This window comes from Crocuta crocuta, unplaced genomic scaffold (assembly GCF_008692635.1).
Source record: "Crocuta crocuta isolate KB4526 unplaced genomic scaffold, BGI_CrCroc_1.0 scaffold99, whole genome shotgun sequence".
NCBI classification, from domain to species: domain Eukaryota; kingdom Metazoa; phylum Chordata; class Mammalia; order Carnivora; family Hyaenidae; genus Crocuta; species Crocuta crocuta.
Window position 1 is genome coordinate 5968253 of NW_027551560.1, and position 21979 is coordinate 5990231.

The 21979-nt window shown below is 42.9% G+C and overlaps 1 protein-coding gene across 1 annotated transcript in view; it reads left to right on the top strand.

Annotated features, from left to right (window-relative positions):
- AOPEP (aminopeptidase O (putative)) overlaps positions 1-21979 on the top strand; it is a 340941-nt gene that overhangs the window by 306159 nt on the left and 12803 nt on the right. The window contains exon 15 of the mRNA XM_077749551.1: positions 11757-11873. Within this exon, the coding sequence (XP_077605677.1) occupies positions 11757-11873 (117 nt within the window). The remainder of the gene's footprint in view (positions 1-11756; positions 11874-21979) is intronic.

Consider the following 21979-nt stretch of genomic DNA (forward strand, 5'->3'; position numbering starts at 1 on the left):
CTGGGCGGTCGTGGGAGATATCAGCCGGCGCCGGGACCCGTCGGAGCGGACTCCTGGCTCCGGCCCGCGTCCCGACAGGAGCCTCAGTAAGTAAGGCGTTTCCCCCCTGCAGGTCGGCGGCTCCGCCCGCGGCTGCCCGGCCCGTCTGACAGCTGCGGGGACCCGCGGCCGTCAGCTGTGTTCGTTAGGAGAAGTAGAGTGTTTCTCTCCTTCAACCAAATCCCTTCTTGTTTTCCTCCTTTTAACCTCAGTTTTTCCACCAAAGGAGCGTTAGCGGGAAGGAAAGCCACGTTTGATTCACTGTTATCGTTCTGCTTAATAATCGTGCGGTTATTTGCCGAGAGCTAACAGCCCATTCTATGGAGTTTGCATTCCCACCACCATGGTGATCCCATTCGATGTGAATGGGAGCTCTCCTTTGCCTTCAGAAATACTGTAGGGTGCTTCTGACGGGCTGTTGCCTTTGTTTTTCTTGCTTTTGTAGTCGCTGTAAACATTTTAACTTTCAGAGTGTGTTCGATGGCCCCTGCGTCGGCATTGTAATTTTTGGTGGGTTATATTTATCAAGTCTTCAAAGGAAAAAAGACTAAACAAGTGCGTTCGGATGCACACAAGAAAACTCATTTAAAGGACAAATCCATCAGGAAAAGAGTAACAAAAATTACTGCTTCTGGCTGGAGCCTTCTTTAGAAATGTTCTGCAGAGCAACTTAAGTCTCTCGAGAACTGTTCTTTTTCGTCTTCTGTCAAGGGTGTGTGCTGATCTAGAGGAGTTCTGGTCTTTGGTCTTAATTCCTAGCAGACGTTCTTGGATGGAAATGTAGACTTAATGCCAGGCAGCTAACCACAAACAATTTTTAAAAACCTGCATTTTAAATGTTGACTCTAAAGAGAAGTTTGTTTGGGTTGCCCAGGAAGGCGCAGCCTGTTTTTTAGGTCTGTCTCAGCTATTACTTACAAAGTTCTGAGATGAGATCCGACATTGTGAAATCAGAGGAGAAATGGTTCTCAACCTGTAAGGTTGCATTTAGTCACTAAAAATATGTGTATCCATTTTTCTTTTTCATTTTTGGGGGAGTCTGTGATGACTGGTTTTTTGAATTAATTTATTTTAAATAAGGCAAGCTTTACTTTGATATAGAATGTGTAAATTATAATTGGTGTGTTGTAACTTTGATATAATAAAAGGAAAGTAGCAAAAATTATGTTAAAATGTTGAGAGTAAATACTATCTTTTAAAGTTCTTTTTAGTTTTAATTCTGTAGAAAAAATTTTTTTGAAAACTGTTCCATTGTCATCTCTTTATTTATTTTTTTGGTAAAGATAAATTCCAAATTAACTTATACAGATAATTTAGGATATTAAGGGGAAGGGAAAGTTTGCTTTTCAATGGACTATTTTCCATTGAAATTAAATAATCAGAAAACTTAGAAATGTCTTAACATTTTCTGTAACTTCCAAAAGTTCTGTCTATTAAAATGTATTATTCCAGTAGAATAATACTGATTTTTTTTTACATGAGCACATTATACATAAATAAAGGAAAATACAAAACTTCAGGTTTTTAAAAAAATTTCTTTAGGAATCTATTAGGAATAACTTGCACATCCTTGAGGTTTTAGATTGCCACTAGAAAGCACATTGTGGATTCAATCATGTTCGGGCCAACACCCATTCAACACCCATTAGAAAAGTCTCTGACCTAACAGAATTTTAGATCCATGGTTAGTAAATATCTGTTTGTATTTTTGAGGACTTTGCTTCTGTTGGATTGCCTTTCAAGTACTTGAATTCAGATGAGAAAATATTTCCATGGCAGGAAACAAGGCCGCATTTCAGATTTCCTGTTCCCGTATCAGCTTCAGGCTGCCCCCTGGGGGTTGGGGGAGCAGCAAGTCCCAGCTGGAGCTCACAGTAGATATAAGATTATAGTGTAAACTCTCCTAGAGATAAAGTGGACATTTTGCTCCAAAAGAACATTTTTATTAAATTTATTGTTTTAACCTCCTTGTTTTGTTTGGAATAGTTTCTGTTGTGATGGGAAGTACATTAATTCATGAATTACTTCAGCATTTGTACATAGCATGCAACTTGCGGTAAACAAATCTGGCATCCATGATGTCTGTGTGGTTTTATTGTTCTGTTTCCCCTTCACTGTTTCACCTTCTCACGTGATGTGCAACCACAAGGCAGCCACTTCTCTTTATACTGAGCACTGACCTCTAGGAGGGTCATTCTCCTCAGGTGAGCTAGTGTTAACATGGAGGAGAGGGAAAAGAAGTTAAAAGTGGAGTAAACATTTCTTGAAAGTATGTGAAACTTGTTCTCTACCTTTCTTTCTCTTGAAGTTCTTAAGTCCATATCTTTTTCAAGAATACGAACTGCTGCGTCAAAGTGACCCTTAACCAGTTCATCCTTTGTTCTTCATAAAACTTTTCAGAGTTAATCGTGGATATAAAATGTCTGGACTTGAATCCAGAAGTGTACAGAATTTGATTGAAATGTGACTTGTGTGCCTTATATACATTAAATTGTTTTGTGAAATAACCCTGAGACATTGGACAGTCAATTGAACCGTACTCTCAGTGTGTTTTTATTGAGTACAAATAACTTTTGTTTTATTGCCCCAGAATCATTCATGCAGTTTGACTCCCCACCCTTGTCCGCCTCCCACCCCCACAAGGCCTCCTTACTTGTGGTTGGCCATACATGTATTTAGGGATGTGTGTCTTGTCAGCCTTATGACAGAAACCATAACACATTGTAGGCATGTGGCTAAATTCATGCTTAGTTTGAATTTGGTAGAAAATATAGAAAGAGTATTAGAAAATTAAGTCTATTTAAAATAAAAGATATTTCTGTTGTTTTGACTACATGCCTATGAAGCAGAAAGGGCAGGAACTAGGAGTAATGGAATGTTAGCATTCTAGACCAGAATAAACACCCAAGAATGAAATTGGTTTATAAATTATGTTCTGCACTTAAAAACATGAGCGTGTGTGTCCATCTGTGCCTGCTGAGTCGGTGTGTAAGCCGAGGCCGGAGGTTGACTTGGTTTCTCCCTCCTCCTGCTTCTTGTTTTCTTGTCTTGTTAGTATCATTGTGTCTAAAATGCTTTTGTGGCTTACTTTCTTTTTGGCAGGTAATTTTGATAATGTGAAAAAAAATTTTGTATAGCAAGTTTCAACAAGGAGACTGGAAAGCGAAAGGCAGGTTTCTCTTAGAGATACTATCAAGTTTTTGCACTTAGAGCAAAGAGGGTTATTGCCAACTCCTCATACAACTTATTTATTAGCTCTTTAAAAACATTACAGAGCCATCATTTCATTGAATATGGTCGATTACAGTTGAAGAGTTATTTTTACCATTTAAGAATCTGCTACCACATCTATTATTATACAGAATGCTTTTAAAAACTCTCTAAATTGTTGTATTTGAATGTGTGTATTTTTTTGATTTGTTTTAGTTTAGACATGAGAATCACTCCTGGCTAGAATTTTCATTGATAGCTATAAGTTTTTTTATAATAGATTTAAATCACCAAATCATTGACTGACAACCATTCTGCTGTCATTTTTACTATATTACTCCACCTACTACATTGGACATTAAGTCCTTTGTTTAAATTTGATAAAACGTGTATGTCATGCTTGGGGTAGACGGTGCAAGAAATGAGCACTATTGGGTTCCAGTCCGAAAGAAGTGGGAAAATACATGTTTTTCCATAGAGGAAAAAATATGTTTTTAGACCAGATGTGCCTAAGGGTTACATATTTGTACTTATGAATACCTTTTGTGCATGTTACATGGATCACTCTTTACCGGGAACATAGGGCTACATGAAATATATTCAACCAAGTGTTACAAAGAGGAGAATTAAAGCTGATAGTTATTTACTAAAGTATTTAATTTGTAATAAATGATATTCCACAGACTGATTTTGACGTTTGAGGGGGAATGTAGGAAGTTAGAGAAAGTTAAGAAAATTCTGGGTTTGAATGAAATTACTGTTAACTTGCTCTTTTCTTTTGGAAAAAATTAAATGTATTTGATAGTTCATTTGTGTTGTAAATGACAACATAAAAATCTGAGCATGCAGCTGTTTGATGCAATGCCTTATATATGGAAAGCATTTGTAAGTTGTAGAATTCCAGCAGTTTGCTTGCATAAAACTAATGTCTTATATTTAATGGTGTTAGCATTAATCTTTATATAGAAACATTGAAATCAGAACTTTTGAGATATGTGTTATTTTCAAATATTGTTATGACTAAGAGTAGAGGGTTACCCACAGGTTTCTGGTGACACCAGTGCTGTGGGTTCCGCACTGAATCCCTGTACTGACTGAACCTCTTTACAGAAGCCTCCAGTTTCCAGGTGCTAGCTCAGCGCTTTGTTAGAGCACGTGCTCTTCATCATTTATGCGTTTCAGTGCTTAGGTTAGATAGCGGTATTGAATTTTTTCATAAAGTAGATCTTCTCTTTATTAAGTAAATTGGGAAATGTTTTTTGACTGGACTTAAGAAAAATGGTTCACTTCGCTGGAAGCAGAAGAAAGGGAAAGGATCAAGTAGTTCATGTACTGTACTTTTGAGCCATGGGTGAGTTTTGGTACTTCCAAAAGTGACCTCACAGAGACTAAAACAGACACCATCACTAGCAAATAGTATCTGATATAATTTACTGGCGTAAGTCATTCTCATGTGTTCACATTATATAGGAGTCACATTTTCATATGCTAACTTAATTTCCCCAACTTTTATAAAAGTATTATCTAGGTTTTATGTTGTCTGACACAAAGCATATTATTTAAACTATATGCAGTCCTCTTGCAGCTTTTATAACCATGTGTATGTTAATGGCATTATACATTTTGGAAAATAAATCTTTGAAAACATTCACATTGAAAATTCCCAGAATTTTACCACAGTGCTTAGAATCTTCACGTCTGTTTTCCCTACCCAGGAACATGCCAAATCAGTGACCACAGAGGGCACAGGATGACCATTTCTGATCTCAGTTTTAGGCTTCTCAAAAAAAAAAAATCCTCACTCATGAAGAAGAAACTATAAATTCCTAAGTGATGCAGTCTATTCACTCTGCCATGACAACAGTGGCATGTAGGGCTTGTTAAAGCTTTCTAAAGAATTTGGAACACTGGAAAGTATCAGAGAAAACTTCTGACTTTCCTTGCGTTTGCAGGTTGTTTTTTTAACAGAAATCTTTTTCTTTTCTTGGAATTAATTGCCTCACTTAAATTAATAATACTGTATTGAGTAACTGATGTCTTTATCTTGAATAAGAGCATGTGTTTTATGAGCTAGAGTTCCTAACTTATAAATAGTAATATTTTCTAACTCAAAATTCTAGTTGCATACTACTTTATGACCCTAAAGTACAGCATGCAAATACCTTTGTTGTGAGAACGTCCGCTGGTTTTGTACACCAGATTGTGGCCATGGGAAATAACCACACAATGGAGTAGTATGCAGCTATTAAAAAAAAAATAAAATGGAACTGTTCCCATAATATGGTAAGATGGCAAGAAATGTGTACAAGGGGAATTACTGTATTTTTGTTTCCCAAATATGTAGTAAATATGCTTTTTTTCCAGTACGAAATGAATTATATGAATAGTTGCTTCTGCTTAAATTTTCTTACTAAAATTTGACCACAGACCTACTCCCTTAAAGATGTCTGATAATCAGAACTGTGCTACATGAATTTTTATTTATAGATAGATTGCTTTCTTTATTTTAAAGGAAATTATTTTCACTTTTAATTATTTGGTGACTTTCATGTGTTGGTAAATCAAATTTGTCCCCAGTATAATATGAACTATGACTTTTCTTTAATTTGGCAGCTCTTTAGAATGGATTCAGTTTTTGCTTTAGCATGTATACGATGGTTGTTCTTTTGTAGGTTTTGCTTTTAGTTTTTCAGTATCAATTCAAGCCGATTGTTTTTCCTCTACACAAGTTACTAGTTTAAACCAGAAATATTTTAATTATATCATGATACCTTAGTTGATAAAAGCTCTTAGACGGAGACTTGCCTATATAAATCTTATTACATAATTCATTTTTGTCACCTAACAACATTTATCACGAAGAAAGTTATACCCCTCTGGGTACCTGAATGGCACAGTCAGTTGGGTGTCTGCTCTTGATGTCGACTCTGGTTATGATTTTACAGTTCATGGGATTGAGCCCCGTGTTGGGCTCTGTTGAGACAGTGTGGAGCCTACTTGGAATTCTCTCTGTCTCTCTGCCTTCCCCTGCTCATACACACACACACACACACACACACACACACACACGTGCTATTTCTCTCTTGAATAAATAAATTTTTTTAAAAAGTGACAGATGAAGGAAGATTATATACGAACACTGACGTGAAGACCATAATCCTAGCCAGTGTTTGGGGTTTGTAAGGTCAGCTTCTCCAGGGTTCTGATACTTTTAGGATTTTGTGTGTCTTTTTGGCATGTAGAGAAGGAGAACTCTTTATAAAAGTTCTGAGGATTTTTTTTTTTACTCTATCCTAATTTTACCCCAATTCCAAAAACCATCTTATGAAAATTTATACAGCTTAGAGATTTTTTTTTACTTATTTTGTTTTATTTTGGATCAGAGCACCTTCTGAAAGAGGACTTGAGCGAAGGCTCCGTCTTGTATCTTGTAGGCAGTCCCTTGTGCCGTTAATGAGAAAAGTGCATGAAGGGGCACTCTATGTTCTCTCGCTCTGGACTGTGGGGGCACCTGAGGCTATATAGTGTGGTGTGAGTTTTCTGGGAAGAGTGGAAAGGAATTTAGTGGAAATCTTACAAAAATGACTTTTTACATCTGTGGGATTACCTTTTTAATCCAAAAGCTTCTGTCTCTATTGTCCCCTATGCCCCAAAGCCTGTGACTTTGAAAGGTCAACAGCTTCAATTCTGGTTTGGACCCTGTTTCTGTTGAATTTCAGCCAGTAAGTCTCCGGCATACAGGAGAATTTGAGATTTTTCTCCCTCCCCCATTTCTTCTGTTTTTGTTCAGTGTAAACAGTTCCTGCCGTAGTAACATAGACAAATATAGCCGAGAATGCTTTTCTGGAAGAAGAATGCTCCCTAAGCATTTTTTAACCATTTTTGGGAAGAATTGATCTTACCGTGTATTTCAGACAGACTGAAGGAGGGAGGTTGTTGCTGTAAATTGAAGTGACATCATATGTATTGCCCCCATTGATCCGCTTTTAGTCTCCAGCCAGGATAAAAGGAAATGCAGCAGGGAGGAAGCATGCTTCATTTAGGCACAGATCCAGAGTGATAATGGGGTAATAATAGAACTCACGCCACTGTCAGTCGGCGGCTGCCTTAGTCCCAGGCTCGTTCTCTGCCTGGGAGCCTCTCAGAGACTTCCTCCGCGTGCGTGTGTGGCTGCAGCCCGGCCGGTTGGGCCGTGAGGGGAGGTGTCTTCCTTTTGAAGGGGTGCAGGCGGTGGGACTTGGACATTGGTGGCACTGGGTTCCTTGTGTCGGTTCCTGCCTCTGGAAGGTCAGTAGTGGGATGCGTTGGTGACATTTTCTGATCTAGGATGTGAGCTGGCCTTTTCTGCATCCTGCTAATGGAAGAAATGGTGGAGGGGCTCAGTTGCGTGGGTGGTCCTCTGGGAGCCAGAAGTGACTGATGTCCCTGTGACAGCAGTAAGGGGCTTCTAGAAGAATCAGGGTTTGCTTTGTGCTGCTTGTGGACTAGGAGGGTGGGTTTGGAAATTCCATATTTTCTTTCCAAGAAATATGTGTGTGGAAACTCCTTAAAACCATTCAGAGTTTTGTGGCTTTGCCTCAGTTCTTAAGTTGACTGGGAAAATACCAGGTAGACTCGTTTTTTCTTTGTATATTTCTAGGTAATTAGCAGCTATGGAATCCTCCCTCTTTAAAACAAGAGTACAGACTTCTCATTCCTTAACAAATAGCATTTGTGTTGACCCCCTTTAGCATTTTATTTTTTGTATTTGAGTAAGTTTGACAGTGCTCTGAAGTTCTCTTTCACACACAAAGTATGCACATGACTTGGACACCCATAGTCTTATTTTGCCTAAGTTTCTGAGACAGATGAATTTTTAAAATACCGTGCCTGTTTCCCCATGGATAAAATAATCACCCCATCATGAATTCCTTGTTTGTGCAAAAGGAAAGGACCTTCCATTCCTGTCACTGTTGAACTGTGGGTGTGAGCACCATTAGACCCTCAGAAATAAAGGCAAGTTCTTTTCAGAATGTTTAGAGGAGCTGCTTTCTCAGGAGATAACGCTCTGAAACACGTACTTTATTTTTCTTAATTACTTCATAGTGCAACAGAAGCTCTCAGTACTGCTGTATTAAAACACAGTTGGCCCAGAAGTCATGTGAAATTTAATTTGATTTCTACGTGGGTGGGAGTGGAGTGACCCACTCATTTCCCACTGCTGCTGCTCCAGCTGCCGGGCGGGTGGTGCCCTGTGCTGCATTGGTTGAGTACGAGTGCTCTGCACTGCTGTGCAAACATTTTGCTTTATTACATAGTACTTCTTTTTCATTGTAGGGTGGCTTTACAGGGAGTAAATGTTTATTTTACGAAAGGAAATGTACTGTATTAAAGTGAACAACTTACCACATTTTTGCTTTATCATCCTCTTTTCAAGGTCTGTAATGTCATGTAAAAAATTATGTCATGTTTACTTGTGAATGAAAGACCCTGAATCAGTTTTATTGTCTGTGTACTGAAGTAGCATTTGATTCCTGATTTTCTGTACTTTTCCCATTGTTTAGAAACTGAAGTTTTCCTGGTGAATTAAAAGAGCTACAGTTGAAAGCCAGATGGCTACAGGTTGTTTACTCAGGGAGAGTCATCTAGAAGAGTCTATCTCGAAGCATAGGACTCGCAGGTCTCCAAGCGTTAGGGAGGAATGGTCTCCGGTCTCTCTGTGGTCCCTCCTTGCTGGCTCTCTCATCAGTGGGGGTGGGAGCAAGGGGTGCTCCCTGGCTGGGTGTGCAGCTTGCTCTCCTGAAGGTTACACGCACACACACACACACACACACACACACACACCCATCCATCTCTACTGTCTGTCTTAAAGCAGGGGGCTTGGCTTTAAATATTTTTCTGTCACTCGTGGAAAATTTGGAGAGGACAAAAACACTCTGTGATCCTTGTGGTTTTGTTTCTGTGTGGACATGTGACCTTTCTGCTCAGAAGAAAACTGTAAGAGATATAAAAGATATCCAGATATCCTGATAGATTCACATGTTAGTAATTCTTCATTTGTAAATTGGAGTTGTGTTTGTTGGTTAAACCCAGTTAAGGGTAAGTTAAGGACCAAGTGACTTGTCTTACTCAAGGGTTTTTTCTTCCTTGGGTCTCTATAGTTTAAACCAAATCCCAGACTTGAGCTGTAACAATAGGCCTCTTTGTACGTGCGGGCACATAATAAGGAGATGCTTTCCTTCCTACTCTTGCCTTCCCTCTAACTCTGCAAATTGGCAGGGCTGGTTTCTGCTGTGTTTAGTTAGCGAACAAGTCCCCCACCCACAGCTGATGGGTGTTCTACGTGCTATCAGGTAGGCCCTTCCCCAGAAGCCCTTTTCCTGCATCCAGAGTGGCCTCAATATGAAGCCGTCGCTCCTGGGATGTGCCTTTTGTGGGGGGGGAGGGTGTGTGTGTGTGCAGGGCTAAATGGGCCCCTGAGTCAGTCTGAGGCTCTCCCCACCACAGCCCCCACAGAGTCAGATGCCAGGCTAGGTCACTGCCAGGTAAGGGCCGCTGGGGCACACTTTAGAAAGGAAAGTAGTGAGGGGGTGGGAACCCTGATGGGGCAGAAAGGCCAGCTCTCTGAAGAGGATTCAGAGAGGACAATTGAGGAATTGAGGAATTGACCTAAAGCGACTTGAGGGGTGTACTCAAGGCCAGAGCCGAAGGATTAGCCTCCACCAGAGAAGGGCCCTTCTTAGAACAGGGAAGAAGAATCCAGAGAGGAAGGTGCACCCTGCTGTGGGTGGGAAGGAGGCCTGACGAAGCCTGGGTGCATGCAGAGCCTAAGAAGATTGCTCGTGGTATGAACTGGTGGATGAGGAGGCTCCCTAGAGGCTGGTAGCCCTGGATTTGGGCTGTTTTAGAAACAAATTTTTGAAAATATAAAAGTCTCATGTGTCTGGAACTATAGAAAATGAAAAACTGGGATTTTTGTTCCTGATTGTTATGTAGTGATTTGATAGCTTAGAACATCTTAAAGGCACATGACTTAATAATGAAAGAAAATTAAGTGTTAGCTATTCTTTGAGTCTTCCTATAGGACCTCACAGGTCAGTGCTGGTTTCAACCCTCTGTTCTTGCTGAAGGCACCTTGTTTCGATCCTGTCAGCCCGACAGAGGGTCCACAGCATGACTCTAAGGTGGATAAAGTGCTGTTATAAAATACAAAGGCTGAGGAATCGAGTGTTGTGCTTCCGTGTCTATCTGTAGGAAAGTGGGAGTTTTATTACCACTTAGAAGGGCAAAGTGAGAAAATACAGGAAATGCTTTCCTTGTGGAATTGCCTGGTGAGTATTGTGCGTGAAGCCTACTCGATTTTCCTCCATGTATATTTTGGGCACGTGTGTGTGGTGTTTGGGAGTGAGGGTGGGGTGGAGTGCCACTTAGGGGCAAAAAGGTAGAGAGGGAGCAAGAGAAGCCTGTGATTTTTAAATTTTCTTCTTAAGTAACAAAGTGGGGATTACCATCCAGGTGGTGGTATGAATGTGCTGTGTTGATCTGGCATTGACTTGCAGACCTACAAAATGGAGTCCACTGACAGGGATTATCTGGCCGCAAGCAAGGAGGGAGGACAGCTTAATGTAGAGAGTAATAGAGTTCATAATAATGATTTTTTAACTTGACTTTAGAATGGATATTTTTCAGTTCCTGCAAGAGGTATCTGAAATAAATTTTTCCCTCCTTTGTTTGAGCACTGCTCTGTTTCAGGGCTGATGTAGGCATTGTGTGCCGTTCAGTTGTGAATAAGACAGTTTTCCTTGGATTTCACAAATATTGTTTGCTCCCAAATTATTTTTTGTTTTTATGTCATATAAAAATATCCTCCCCTTGCCTGTAAGTATTAAACACCATTTTTTAACCTATCCTTACGAAAAACTCAGGAATAAAGGTGACCTTGTGTGGTGTGTGTGTGTGTGATTATATATATACACATACATACATGTGTAAAATTATGTGCACAATCATTTTAAACTTTTTGAGAGAATAATAAACTTATAATTTTTATAATGGAGGATTGTGAGATATAGTTCTTCATTACGTGCTCTTTTATTTCTGGGTGTACATTTGCAACGTTCAGGAGGTAACGAAGGAAATCTGAAAGCCGCTCCTTAATATCAGATGGCTTCTTGAATCTTTAGGTTAAATGGCATTTTTTGACATATATGTGCCATAAAGAAAATTTAATAAACCATGATACTGTTTTATTAAGATAAGTATAGTTTTTGTCATTTCACGGTGTATATGTGTATTAAGTCATCATGTTGCATACCTTTAAAAAAATCACATTGTACAACCTAAAAATAAAAAGATAAACACCAGATCTTTTCATCTGCTCTAAATATAGAACTGACATGAAAAGCCATGGAGAATGGGGTTTAATCAGGCCCCAGAATGCACTGTCTTTGGGAACACAGTGTAAGCCCTGAGGTTTTACCAAGGTCAAGTCTATAGTCTTTTCACAAGCTTTTTGGTTTTGCCTTTAGCTCCTTCCAGACCAGCTTGTCTTGCTTCTGGAGCATCTCTTGGAGCAGAAGACTTTGAACCCCCGGACTCTGCAAAGCCTTGAGAGGACATATCGCCTCCCTCAGCAGGATGCCGAGGTAACCAGGAGTGCTCTTGGGAGTTTAGACGTTGGGCCCTTGCTTTTGGTGAAGAACGGTAGTCCCATCCCACCCACACTCCTGAAGCTGCTGTTTCCATTAGCAGCGTCCGTGCCCTGTGCTTATGAGTGACAAGCAGGTGCTTTGAGCCGAGTGTGAGCTGCTGCCCTGGTTGTGTTTGCTCCAGCAGGGGGCCTCTGCTCCTCGTTTCACCAGGGTATCCTAAGTTTTCCCCTTTTACTTCTCAAATCATGAAGATGGAATAAGTCTCCTAAAGGGGTGAGCAGACAGAGTGCAGTGTTTCTGAATTATAAACTCAGGCGGCCGTTCTGTGCATGATGGCGGCGCCCTCCTGCTGCACATTTAAGGAAGCTTGGCTCAGATGTGCCAGAGCTCCTTGGTTGCATTCAGTTAGGACAGGAAAGGAGCCATGTGTGAAGGAAATGAAAACTAAATCTTAACAGCCGTGGCTTGAAAAGCAAAATTGGATGCTTGTGGGAAAGTAATATGATGTGGTTCATAATGTCTTTTAGCTTATTGTCAAGAATGCGGTGTGAATCCTAAGATGAATTCCAGGAGTTTTTGTACATATAAAATAGTAAATATTTATTGTGTTAAGTCATCTGAAGAAAAAAACAAGCACGCAGTCAAAAAGAGAAAAGCTCTTTTATGTAAAACTCTTAAAACGCAAGTAAGTCTGGTTTGTGTTTGGTTAAAATAACTGAACATTTAAAAACCATCCAGTCCAGCATGTCAGCCTTCAGGCATGTGTGGCTCTTGAGTACTGGATACATGGCTCGTGAGTTGAGACATGCTGGGAGCATGAAATGCACCATGGATATTGAAGGTGTAGTGTATAAAAAAGCAAATTATCTCAATAATTTCTTCTTTGTTTTATACAATGTCAAAATAATATTTTGGACATGTTGGGTTAAATAAAATATTATTAAAACTAATTACAGAGTCATTAAAATGGATTACATTGAGAAAATCCACTCATTGTTAGATTAAAAGGTAAGATGGACATTACTAAGCATTTTAAAGCCGCATAAATTCAGGAGTTGATGGAAAACTCCAGGGAAGACACCTGTAGCTTTTTCCCCACCTGAACACAGATCAAACATGCAACTGTTGCTGTTTATTTCAACTCTTAGATTTTTGTTTATGGGAGTTTCCAAATGCCAGCCTGTTATTTTTAATTAGTGTTTAAAAGACGTTTTTATTTATAGGCATGAGGTTATGTTTTAATCAGAGCTGAATGCTACTGAAATGCCAGGCCCCTGTGACCAGCAGCGGACAGGCGAGGGCAGGCAGGTCACTGCAGGCGCCGGGCACCTGTCACTCTCCCCCCAGAAGCCATGAGGCGGGAGACCCTGTTTTCCCCCCTTCCTTTTGGCATAAAACACATCACGTTCTTTGCTTACAGCTCAACACAGTTGTTATCTCTTAAACCTATGAGAAGTGTGACAGGTTTAATTTGATTATTTCATAATATCTCACAAAACTTAGAAACCAAGATACCTCAGGCCAGGGCAGGCTCTTCAGCTTGGCTCTCTGCTGGCGGGAGACTGAGGCCTGAGGCCTACTTTGCTCCGTTTATATAACTAGTGCAGTCCCTGCATACACATCTTAGATACTTAGCTCCACCAGGCACCAGGGTGACAGCGATGGTCATGACAAGCGAGGGTCATCATTAGGAAGTTCATATTCTTCTGGGAAGACAGCTCATAAGTAAATGAATAAGACCATTTCAGGGAAGAACTCTGCAGGAAATACACAGGATGGAGCTCAGCTAGGTGTCTCTAGGTAGAGCACTCCGGAAAGGCCATGCAGAGAAAGTGACATTTGAACCAGGACCTAAGGACAAGAAGGAACTGGCCGTATCAAGCCAGGGGGCCAGGGGTAATTTCCATACAAGGGTGGCCGCAAGTGCAAAGGTGTGAACTGGGCATGTGATAGGAAAGGGGTCAGCAAACTGTTTGTGTAAAGGACATACTTAATATTTCAGGCCGTACTCTTTCTTTTGCAACTGTTCGACTTAGCTGTTGTAGTGTGAAAGCTGCCATAGACGGTACATAAACAAACAGCTGTGCCGTACGCTGGTAAAACTGTTTATGAACCCTGAAGCTTGGATTTCATGTAATTATCACGTGTCCCAAGATATTCTTTTTGTTCTTTTTAAAAACTGCTTTAAAGCATACATACCACTTCTAGCTGCAGGCTGAACTGGCCTGCCTTGTCCAGGGTTGGTTGACTCCTGTGCCGGGACCTGCAGGGCCGAGGTCAGGAGTGGGCAGGGGCCAGATCAAGGAGGGCTTTGGGGCCGTGGTGCACGGTTGGAATTTTTTTTCCTGACAATGTGCCCTCACCTCGTCCCCTCCCCAGGTTTTCTGAGGTCCTGGCATGTAGTTGGTTATACTGACAGCTTGTCTCACTGTGAAATTTCTTTGAAATGTCACTCAGTACCAGAAAAGCAACAGGATTTTGGCCAACCAGGGTGTTTTCTAGAAACTTCATTAGTTTAGTGTGATTTCTTGTGACATTGATTAGCAGGAATTTAGTTGAATAACCATCTGCCTTTATTTTAAGTGACAGAACATTTCATGGGAGAAAGAATTGATCTTTGGTTGGAAGGGCTTGAGGATTCTGACTTTATTCTCAGTGCTTCTCCTTGACCTAAACAAACAAGGATAGGCCTCTTCAGTTGTTATCGGGGCTCTTAGACATGTAGTAAATAGCAGTCAGTGGGAAGCTGGCGGACCTTACTGGAGTGTGGCAGGCTGTGTGTGGAGCACACCTGTGGGAAAGGGTTCTGGATGGGCTTTCTCAGGAGGGAGCAGTGTGAGCTGTAGCCCCCTCATCCTTGTTCAGGGCGCTGGGACCTTAGGACCAAGACTTGAGCCCCAGGGATTGCCGAGCTCTCTAGCCTACAGGATGGAGTGTCATCCTCCATGTTTCCAAGGTGTCTCCCCTTATTTTTCTTGAACAGGCCTTTTTCCTGAAAGCTTACACATAAAGTCATCTTGGACAAGGGAGCCCAATGCCCTGTGTTTTGCTGCCATGGTGTTTCCACAGCTCGTGGCAGCGGGGTCTTCAGTTGCTCATGCCCCTGATCGCTGCAGCGCTCCTTTTTTGCCAGAACAGTACGTTCTTGACGCATCCCACCAGGAGATTTTCACCTGTCCTGCCACAAATGGGGCCCCTCCGTTCAGTAGCTGCTTCAGCTTCTTTGCTGTCACCCTGGCCCCTCCCTCCCTCCTTCCTTCCCTGTGTGTGGGCAGCCTAGGGTAGGCCCACAAGGAAGTCTACGTCTCCTTGCTCTCTCCAGGTGGCTCAGTCTCGGTGTCTGTTGTGCCGCTTCTGTGTGTCACCTGTGGTAGAGCGTCTGCTCTGTGTGTCAGGGTTTCTGAGTGTGGTGCCTAGTCTGCTCACCAGTGTGTTATAGGTTAGATTGGTGGGTGTCGGCCACCTGAACACTGGTCCAGGTTATGCGCCCCCCCTGGCTTCCATGTGGTCATGTCACCTGTGGCATGAATACACAGGTCTGCTCCCAGTCTTACAAGAAGAGCACCAGAGGACAAATGTGGTCGGAAAGTGGACAGAGTCATGGGTATCCTCCTAGGCCACTTTGTGCCTTGCTTGCCTACTCTCCCTGCCACCATCTGAAACGTGGGGCACTGGGTGGTGGGGCAATGTTTGCGTTCCTTAGCCTGGGAAGTATCGCTGAGTGTAAGGGTCACCCATCTGCTACATCCTTAACTACCAAAACTACTAACCTTATTGTGGGGCTGCTTTCACTAGGATGGAACATGAGCGGAGGGGAAACTTAGTTCACAGAAATATGTTGTCTACACTTTTGACCATATTGGCCCAAATAAAGAGCTATGAAAGTTTAAAAATACAAGTTTAACTGATTCTTGAAACAAAAGATCTTTTCTAAGATTCCTTTCTAAGTGATGGCTTGCCTGCCCTCTTTGGCAGGTCTCTCCAAAGTGTAAGAAGAGCTGCTGTGGTAGTGAGGTGAGGAATCACGCAACGTGGCTCTGGGACCTTTCTCCCTCAAGAGCCCCACAACTGACCTTGAAGTTAACTTCTTTCTACAGACTACAGCTTAGCACTACAAAATTAGAGGCATGCCTCAGATGAACTTTCAGGAAATTCAGAAGTAGCAACTCAGTGTCTTATCTGGCTTAGGTGAGAGTGGAGGACATAAGTCTGAAAGGTCCTCAAGGTGTCATGCTCTGCCCTGGTGCTTCAGTTGGTAGATTGAGCCAGAAAATTAATCCTCTGAGAGAGGCCATGACCAGCGTCAGCTCCTCCCCTCATTGTGTTTGGGGAAGTACCGAAGGCTGAAAGAAGAGGTCTCCCGGGTTAGGTCGGGAGTGGGACAGCTGGGCGCCGGCCCTCCAGTCTCCCTGGGCGCGCCCTCATGGCCAGCCACGCGAATGGAAGCCTCAGGAGCCGCTCTCCATGCCGTGATCTCCTCTTAACACCCCAGCGGAGCACCTGGTACTGGCCAAGGCATGGACTTAGAAACAAGCTGCACTCGAGTCCCAGGCCCCCAAGAAGCTGGTGACTGCAGCCACGTCGTCACCCTGCCGGGCTCTGTCTTCCTGTCTGCACAGTTGCTGCCGCGACTGGACTGTAGGCGTTCGGCTTTGATGACCACAGCTACCTGGCAAAAAGACTTTCACAAAATCAGTTTTACTCTTACATTTTCTATCATTTCCTTTTTTGTTTTCTTTTAAAATGTGCATTGTGATGCAATAAACTTAATTTATGACACACCAGATGGGTGGCAGCCACAGTTTGAAAAGTGCCGGGTGAGAGGCTGTCAGGGTCCTCACCAACTCCCCTGCTTCTGCCCTGCGGACCATGGACGAAGATCCTGGGCCTCCATCTCCTTGGGATTAAAGTGGAGCTGTAAACGGGACCACCACCAACATGATATGAGAAAGCGTCTGTGAGCATCCATGGCTTTAATGTAATGTGTGTTCATGTAAGACTCTCAGTCCCTCATCTGTTGTGAAATGGTCAAGTTTTCTTATTTAGCTGAAACAATCTTTGTATTCTCTCCTTCCTTTAATCTGTCAGGGGAGAAAGAGAGAAAAGAAGCATAGGTCACCTAACCACTAGGAGCCTATAAGCATCCAGTCATAGAATTCTTGATCTGGGGGTGTGGTGGGCCTGGGGGGAACTGGCTCTGAATCATGGTTTCCTAACCTTTTGGACTGGGAACTCTCTGTTGTGGAGTGCCCTGGCCACTGCAGCAAGTTTAGCATCCTTGGCCTTCACCCATGGGATGCTACCAGGAGTGCTGCCCANCGGGCGCTCTGCCCACCCCCACCCCCCCACCCCCAGATGTGGCAATCAAAAATGTCTCCAGACATAACCAAGTGTCTCCTGGGGGTCAGAGTCACCCATTGAAGAACCTCAGCTCTGCAGTACCAACCGATTCAGAAAAGGGAGTTTTTTCCTCTCAGCTATTAAAGCGTCTGACGAATGGTTACAACACAACATGGAGGAGCTAGAAAGATCATTAACAACATGTAAAGGCCGTCCTGAGTCATTTGTACTCATGAGGCTCCAAACACTGTAACCTCGGGAGACGTGAAAACAAAGCCTCTCACAGGGAAGAGAAAGAAGGAACTTATGACTAAAGTAGTAGTAGCAAGTAAAGCCGAGGAAACAGATTAGCAGAGAAGGGCGAACCTGTTTTACCACTACTGCACAGAAAAAGCCCTGCCAGCATCTGTGGGCTCTGCTCTGAAGAGGACACGTTCAAGGTTGATTGCAAATGGAAAAATATCCAACCTGCAGGCCTTTCCCACAATCCTGCCTTTCCTCTCTTTCCTGCTGAAGAGCCCTTGAACTCTCTCCCATGGTGGGCTTCACATATGCAGGAAGGGCAGGTATTTGAATACATCGTTACTAAGAGAATTCTTTGTATGCTTGAACAGAAAACATGACAGCCTCTCTTTGAAGTCCAGAGGTAGACAGGATGCTTCCAGGAATGCAAGGGTCTGACAACTCTGGTGCCCATTTCTGACTTCATTTGGACCCAAAGCATAGTTTCTATGAACTGAGAGAATTTCATGATTTGGAGACCTTGACATGTTAAAAGAGCAGAGAATAAAATTTAGTCAGGTGCTATATCTCTGAATTCCAAAATTGATCCATAGTTGTGATTCTGCCTATTCCTTTTAATGCTAACATTCCTTCCATCCAGGGTTACCATCTTCTGCACTGTTCAGGTCTGTTCCAGGGCTGTTCCCTGTCATGCTGAGCTCCCAGTACCCTTTTACTAGGCTGCTTGCTTTCCCGCAGTATTCCAGCTACAAAATAAATAAAGCACTCCTGTTTTGTTTTCCACACAGAACAGTTTAGAGGAGAGGTTAGATGTGATCACTTCGGGCTTATTGCCACCTCAGGCTGCTCTGTCAGTTGCATCTGTTAAAATGCAGTCCACGGAACTCCGTGCCTCCTTCCTCTCTGGTCCGGCTCCATGCACAATCTAAGCAGCGTGAAGGCAGATGTCATGGCCTTGCTGACATCATGTCCTGTAATCCCGGTGCCGTGTGAGAGAGCAGCATGGTGCAGGGACATCGGACAGGACCAGTGCCAGGGCTCCGTGTGCCCCAGCCCCGCAGTTGCCCCTCTTCCTTCCTTCTTCTCTCCCAAGAGGCTGCTCTCGCTGTACACATACCCTGGGACCTCCCCAGGTCCTCAGCCAGCATTGTCAGGAGGCACCGTCCTGGCGCAGATCCCCACGAGGCAGTTTTGGGATTAAACCTAAAAAAAGAAACCATTATGGAGAGCAGTGTGTGGTAACAATTGCTGAGATGGTTTTCCAGGGTAAGATACAGGATGGGAGCTTCCAGAAAAACAGGTTGGCACCTGTCGTATCCAGCATTGGACGTTTTGTCACAATTTTTTTTGCAGGGACAAGGGGTCTGGCTTGGTGGCCCCTTGATGTGGTTAAGCTCAGGATTTGCTCAGGCAAATCAAGAGGTCAAATGCTAATGTACCCGAACTTTAGGATGTGAGCTGTAAATAGTGTGAGTTAACAGCTACTTTTAAGAAAGCCAAGACCCTGCTTGTGGGGGGCACTCGGGTGCCCCTTTGACACACATCGTATTTCCTTCTCTAGTTTTCAAAGCTGGGCGGGGTACAGGTTGAAAAAAGAGATCAGGGTAATTTTCTTTAGTTGCTTTAGATATACCTGTCTTTAAACTTTGTGTCTTTTATGATGTGGGAAAGAACAGAGCTCTTATATAATTCTTTAGTTTGTTTGTTTGTTGTATTTGGTTTATGAAACAATGTTTTAGAACATTTCCTTCCAAGTCAGAAAGATCTCTATAGGTCTGTCTGTCTTGCAGTTTTCTTGATTATTCAATTCAGTGCCCCTAGAATTTTCCTGGGGAAATCTTGCAATGACTAGTTTCCCCTGCTGTACTTTGATAAAAGAATTTTTCAAAAACTGATCTAAAATGACAGAGTTAAAAAACTTTCATTTTTTAGATGAATATTCCTCTCCGTTCCTGAAGGCAGGGGTGGTGTTTTATTTACCTTGAATTGTTACAGCTTGTTGGGGCCGCTCAAATAGGTATTAAATGATGAAGGTAAAGAAAAAAATGAGCCACTTAATGGCATAGTCTCAGTTTTTCTTAGAAGGACCATTTAAATAAACACTTAAAGTCAGTTCATAATATTTATAATTTATCTGTAAATAGAAGAAGAAAAAGGAAAAGAACATTTATTAGAGGGGCATTTAGCCATAGGCTCACCCAGACTTGATTAGAAAAGTTCCTAGTCCCTTCTAGTTCTTTGTTTTTGGCCATTTGGCACTCAGCAGCAGGTCCTGTGGTATAAAGGCTTTTTAAAGGGGCATCATCTAATCTTGCTATGTACTTCTCCTGTCTGTACAGATTTTCTCAGCAAGATACAGAGATGAACACATTTTCTGGGGTTACAGATAACATTGCCCTAATGCTCCTTTGGTAGAGCCCAAAACCCAGCTACAGCTCATGTCCATTTTGTCTTTAAAGGGCTCATCACTAGGGGGTTTTGTTCGTGCTTCTGGGCTCTTTCTACCTTCAGTAGTTGACATATTTTTGTATTTCTGTGCTGAAATCCACACTGAAAAAGTACCACATTGTCTATGAACATTGCCATTTCCCCCCCACAACTATAAACTGAGCCATATTCACACATAAAGTGTCCCATAAATACCCTAAAATAGAGGGCTTACTTGTGCCACTTTTCCAGATTGCTTTTCTTCCCTCCAGCGCCTGCCTGGACACTTTCCTTGTTCTCTAGGTCCATGGCACATCAGGAGTTGAGAGTTGGGTTGGTCTGGCCTTCGAGCTGTCAGAACCTACCACCACACACAGCACACTGTCGGGCAGGGGGTAGTGCTCTGTGGATCCCACACAGGTTCCTGGCGGCATGTGCCTCTTATGTGTGAATGCTTGTGCCCGTACCTGATGGCAAAGAGAGAAAATGATATTGGATTTAAATTGTTTAAAAATCTAAGAGTCTTCATTTATATGCAAATGATGGCGTTTCGTGTGTGTCAGTGTGTGAAATTTAAAGATCAGCTAAACTTTATGGGGTGGCATTGAAATGGACTCTTCTAAGCTGCTTTGTCTGCGTGTTGCTGCACTGCAGCCTTGAGCCACGTGGACCCATGCTCTGTGGACCAGTGGTCTCGCCCCTCTGTAGGGAGAAGCAGCGGGACCATGCTGAGCACCGGCGGCCACAGGCACTGGTGGAACCTGGCGGCCTGAAGGAGTGCCCTTTGCTGAAACAGCCTTCCCCAGCTCAACTCTTGGGTTGTTTTTAATAACAACTCTGAGAAATAGCATATCCACAGGGGAAGGAAGAAGGCTTAGAACTTGCCGGAGAGGACTCTGAATAAGGCTGCCTCCTTTATAATCTTTGCTGTCTGTCATACGTTTATCCTCCCTGTTGCTCTCCACGGACATGTCAAGTGTGGGGTCCTGGCTGCCCTCCCGAAGGATCCAGTTTGCATGTTGCCGCAGCGCAAGTTGTATTTGGCTGTAACCAGTTATGACCATTTTTACATAACCAGAGCGTGACGGTCAGCACCAGCCCGAGAAAGAGCTTTGAGCCTCTGAGGCCTCGCATGGTCCCTTTACCCGGGGCAGAGCAATCTGCCCACCTGACTTCGTGACAGCAAATGCAGCAACTTCTCATTCTTTTTTGTTTCAAAAAATAACAAAGACTGTTGCTCTTCAAGAGAAAAGGAGAAGTGCTAGAATCCCGACCCTAATGTTGGGGGCCTTGATTTGAGGGCCACGCGCCTGAGTGGTCTTCAGTCTTTTCTCGTGAGGGTGAGCAGATGAGGCCCATCCGGCCCTTGAACAGAACCTTGGTTGGAGATGCCGCCTGTCCTGGGGCCGGTGCACTGCAGCGCAGCCTTCCTCACCAGCAGTAAAGCCACTTTAAAGCAAAGTTAAATCTAATTTCAGACACAAATTGAAAAAGCAGGTTCATTTATTGCAGTGTTAGACTTACTAACTTCCAAAAGCCATGAGCCTTGGTCTTTCTGTTTACAGATACAAAATGGAACTCTAAATGAGGTTTAATGGGTTTCCCAGATCATGTTCCATAGACAGACCTTTTTCTCTTTAACAGTCAATTTTGAAATCAAAAGGACTGAGAAGAAAGGGGAGTACTTCCTGTCATAAATAGGATGGGTGGTGTTCTTCACAGCGTTTTACAGCTTTCAACTGCGCCTTATAATTTCACAGTAGCTGGGAAGCATTCCGAGTCTTTAATAGTGATTCATTCATTCATTCAGAACCATTTATCAAGCACATACTGTGTGCCAGGCACTAACACAAGGCCTAAAGATGACCTGAAGGCACCAGGCCCCTGCTCTCACCGAGCTTGTGCACTACATACACGGGCAACAAGGAGACACAACCTGTTCCATGAGGCACAACTCTGAGTGGCCAGTGGTGGTGGAGTACTGATGAACTTGGGCCACAGAGGCGAGGTCAGGGGTGCACACGTCCAAGGTCCAAAGAGCAAACAGGTGTGGTGCTGGGAGAAATGGGACCACAGTAGTGCCGTATGGT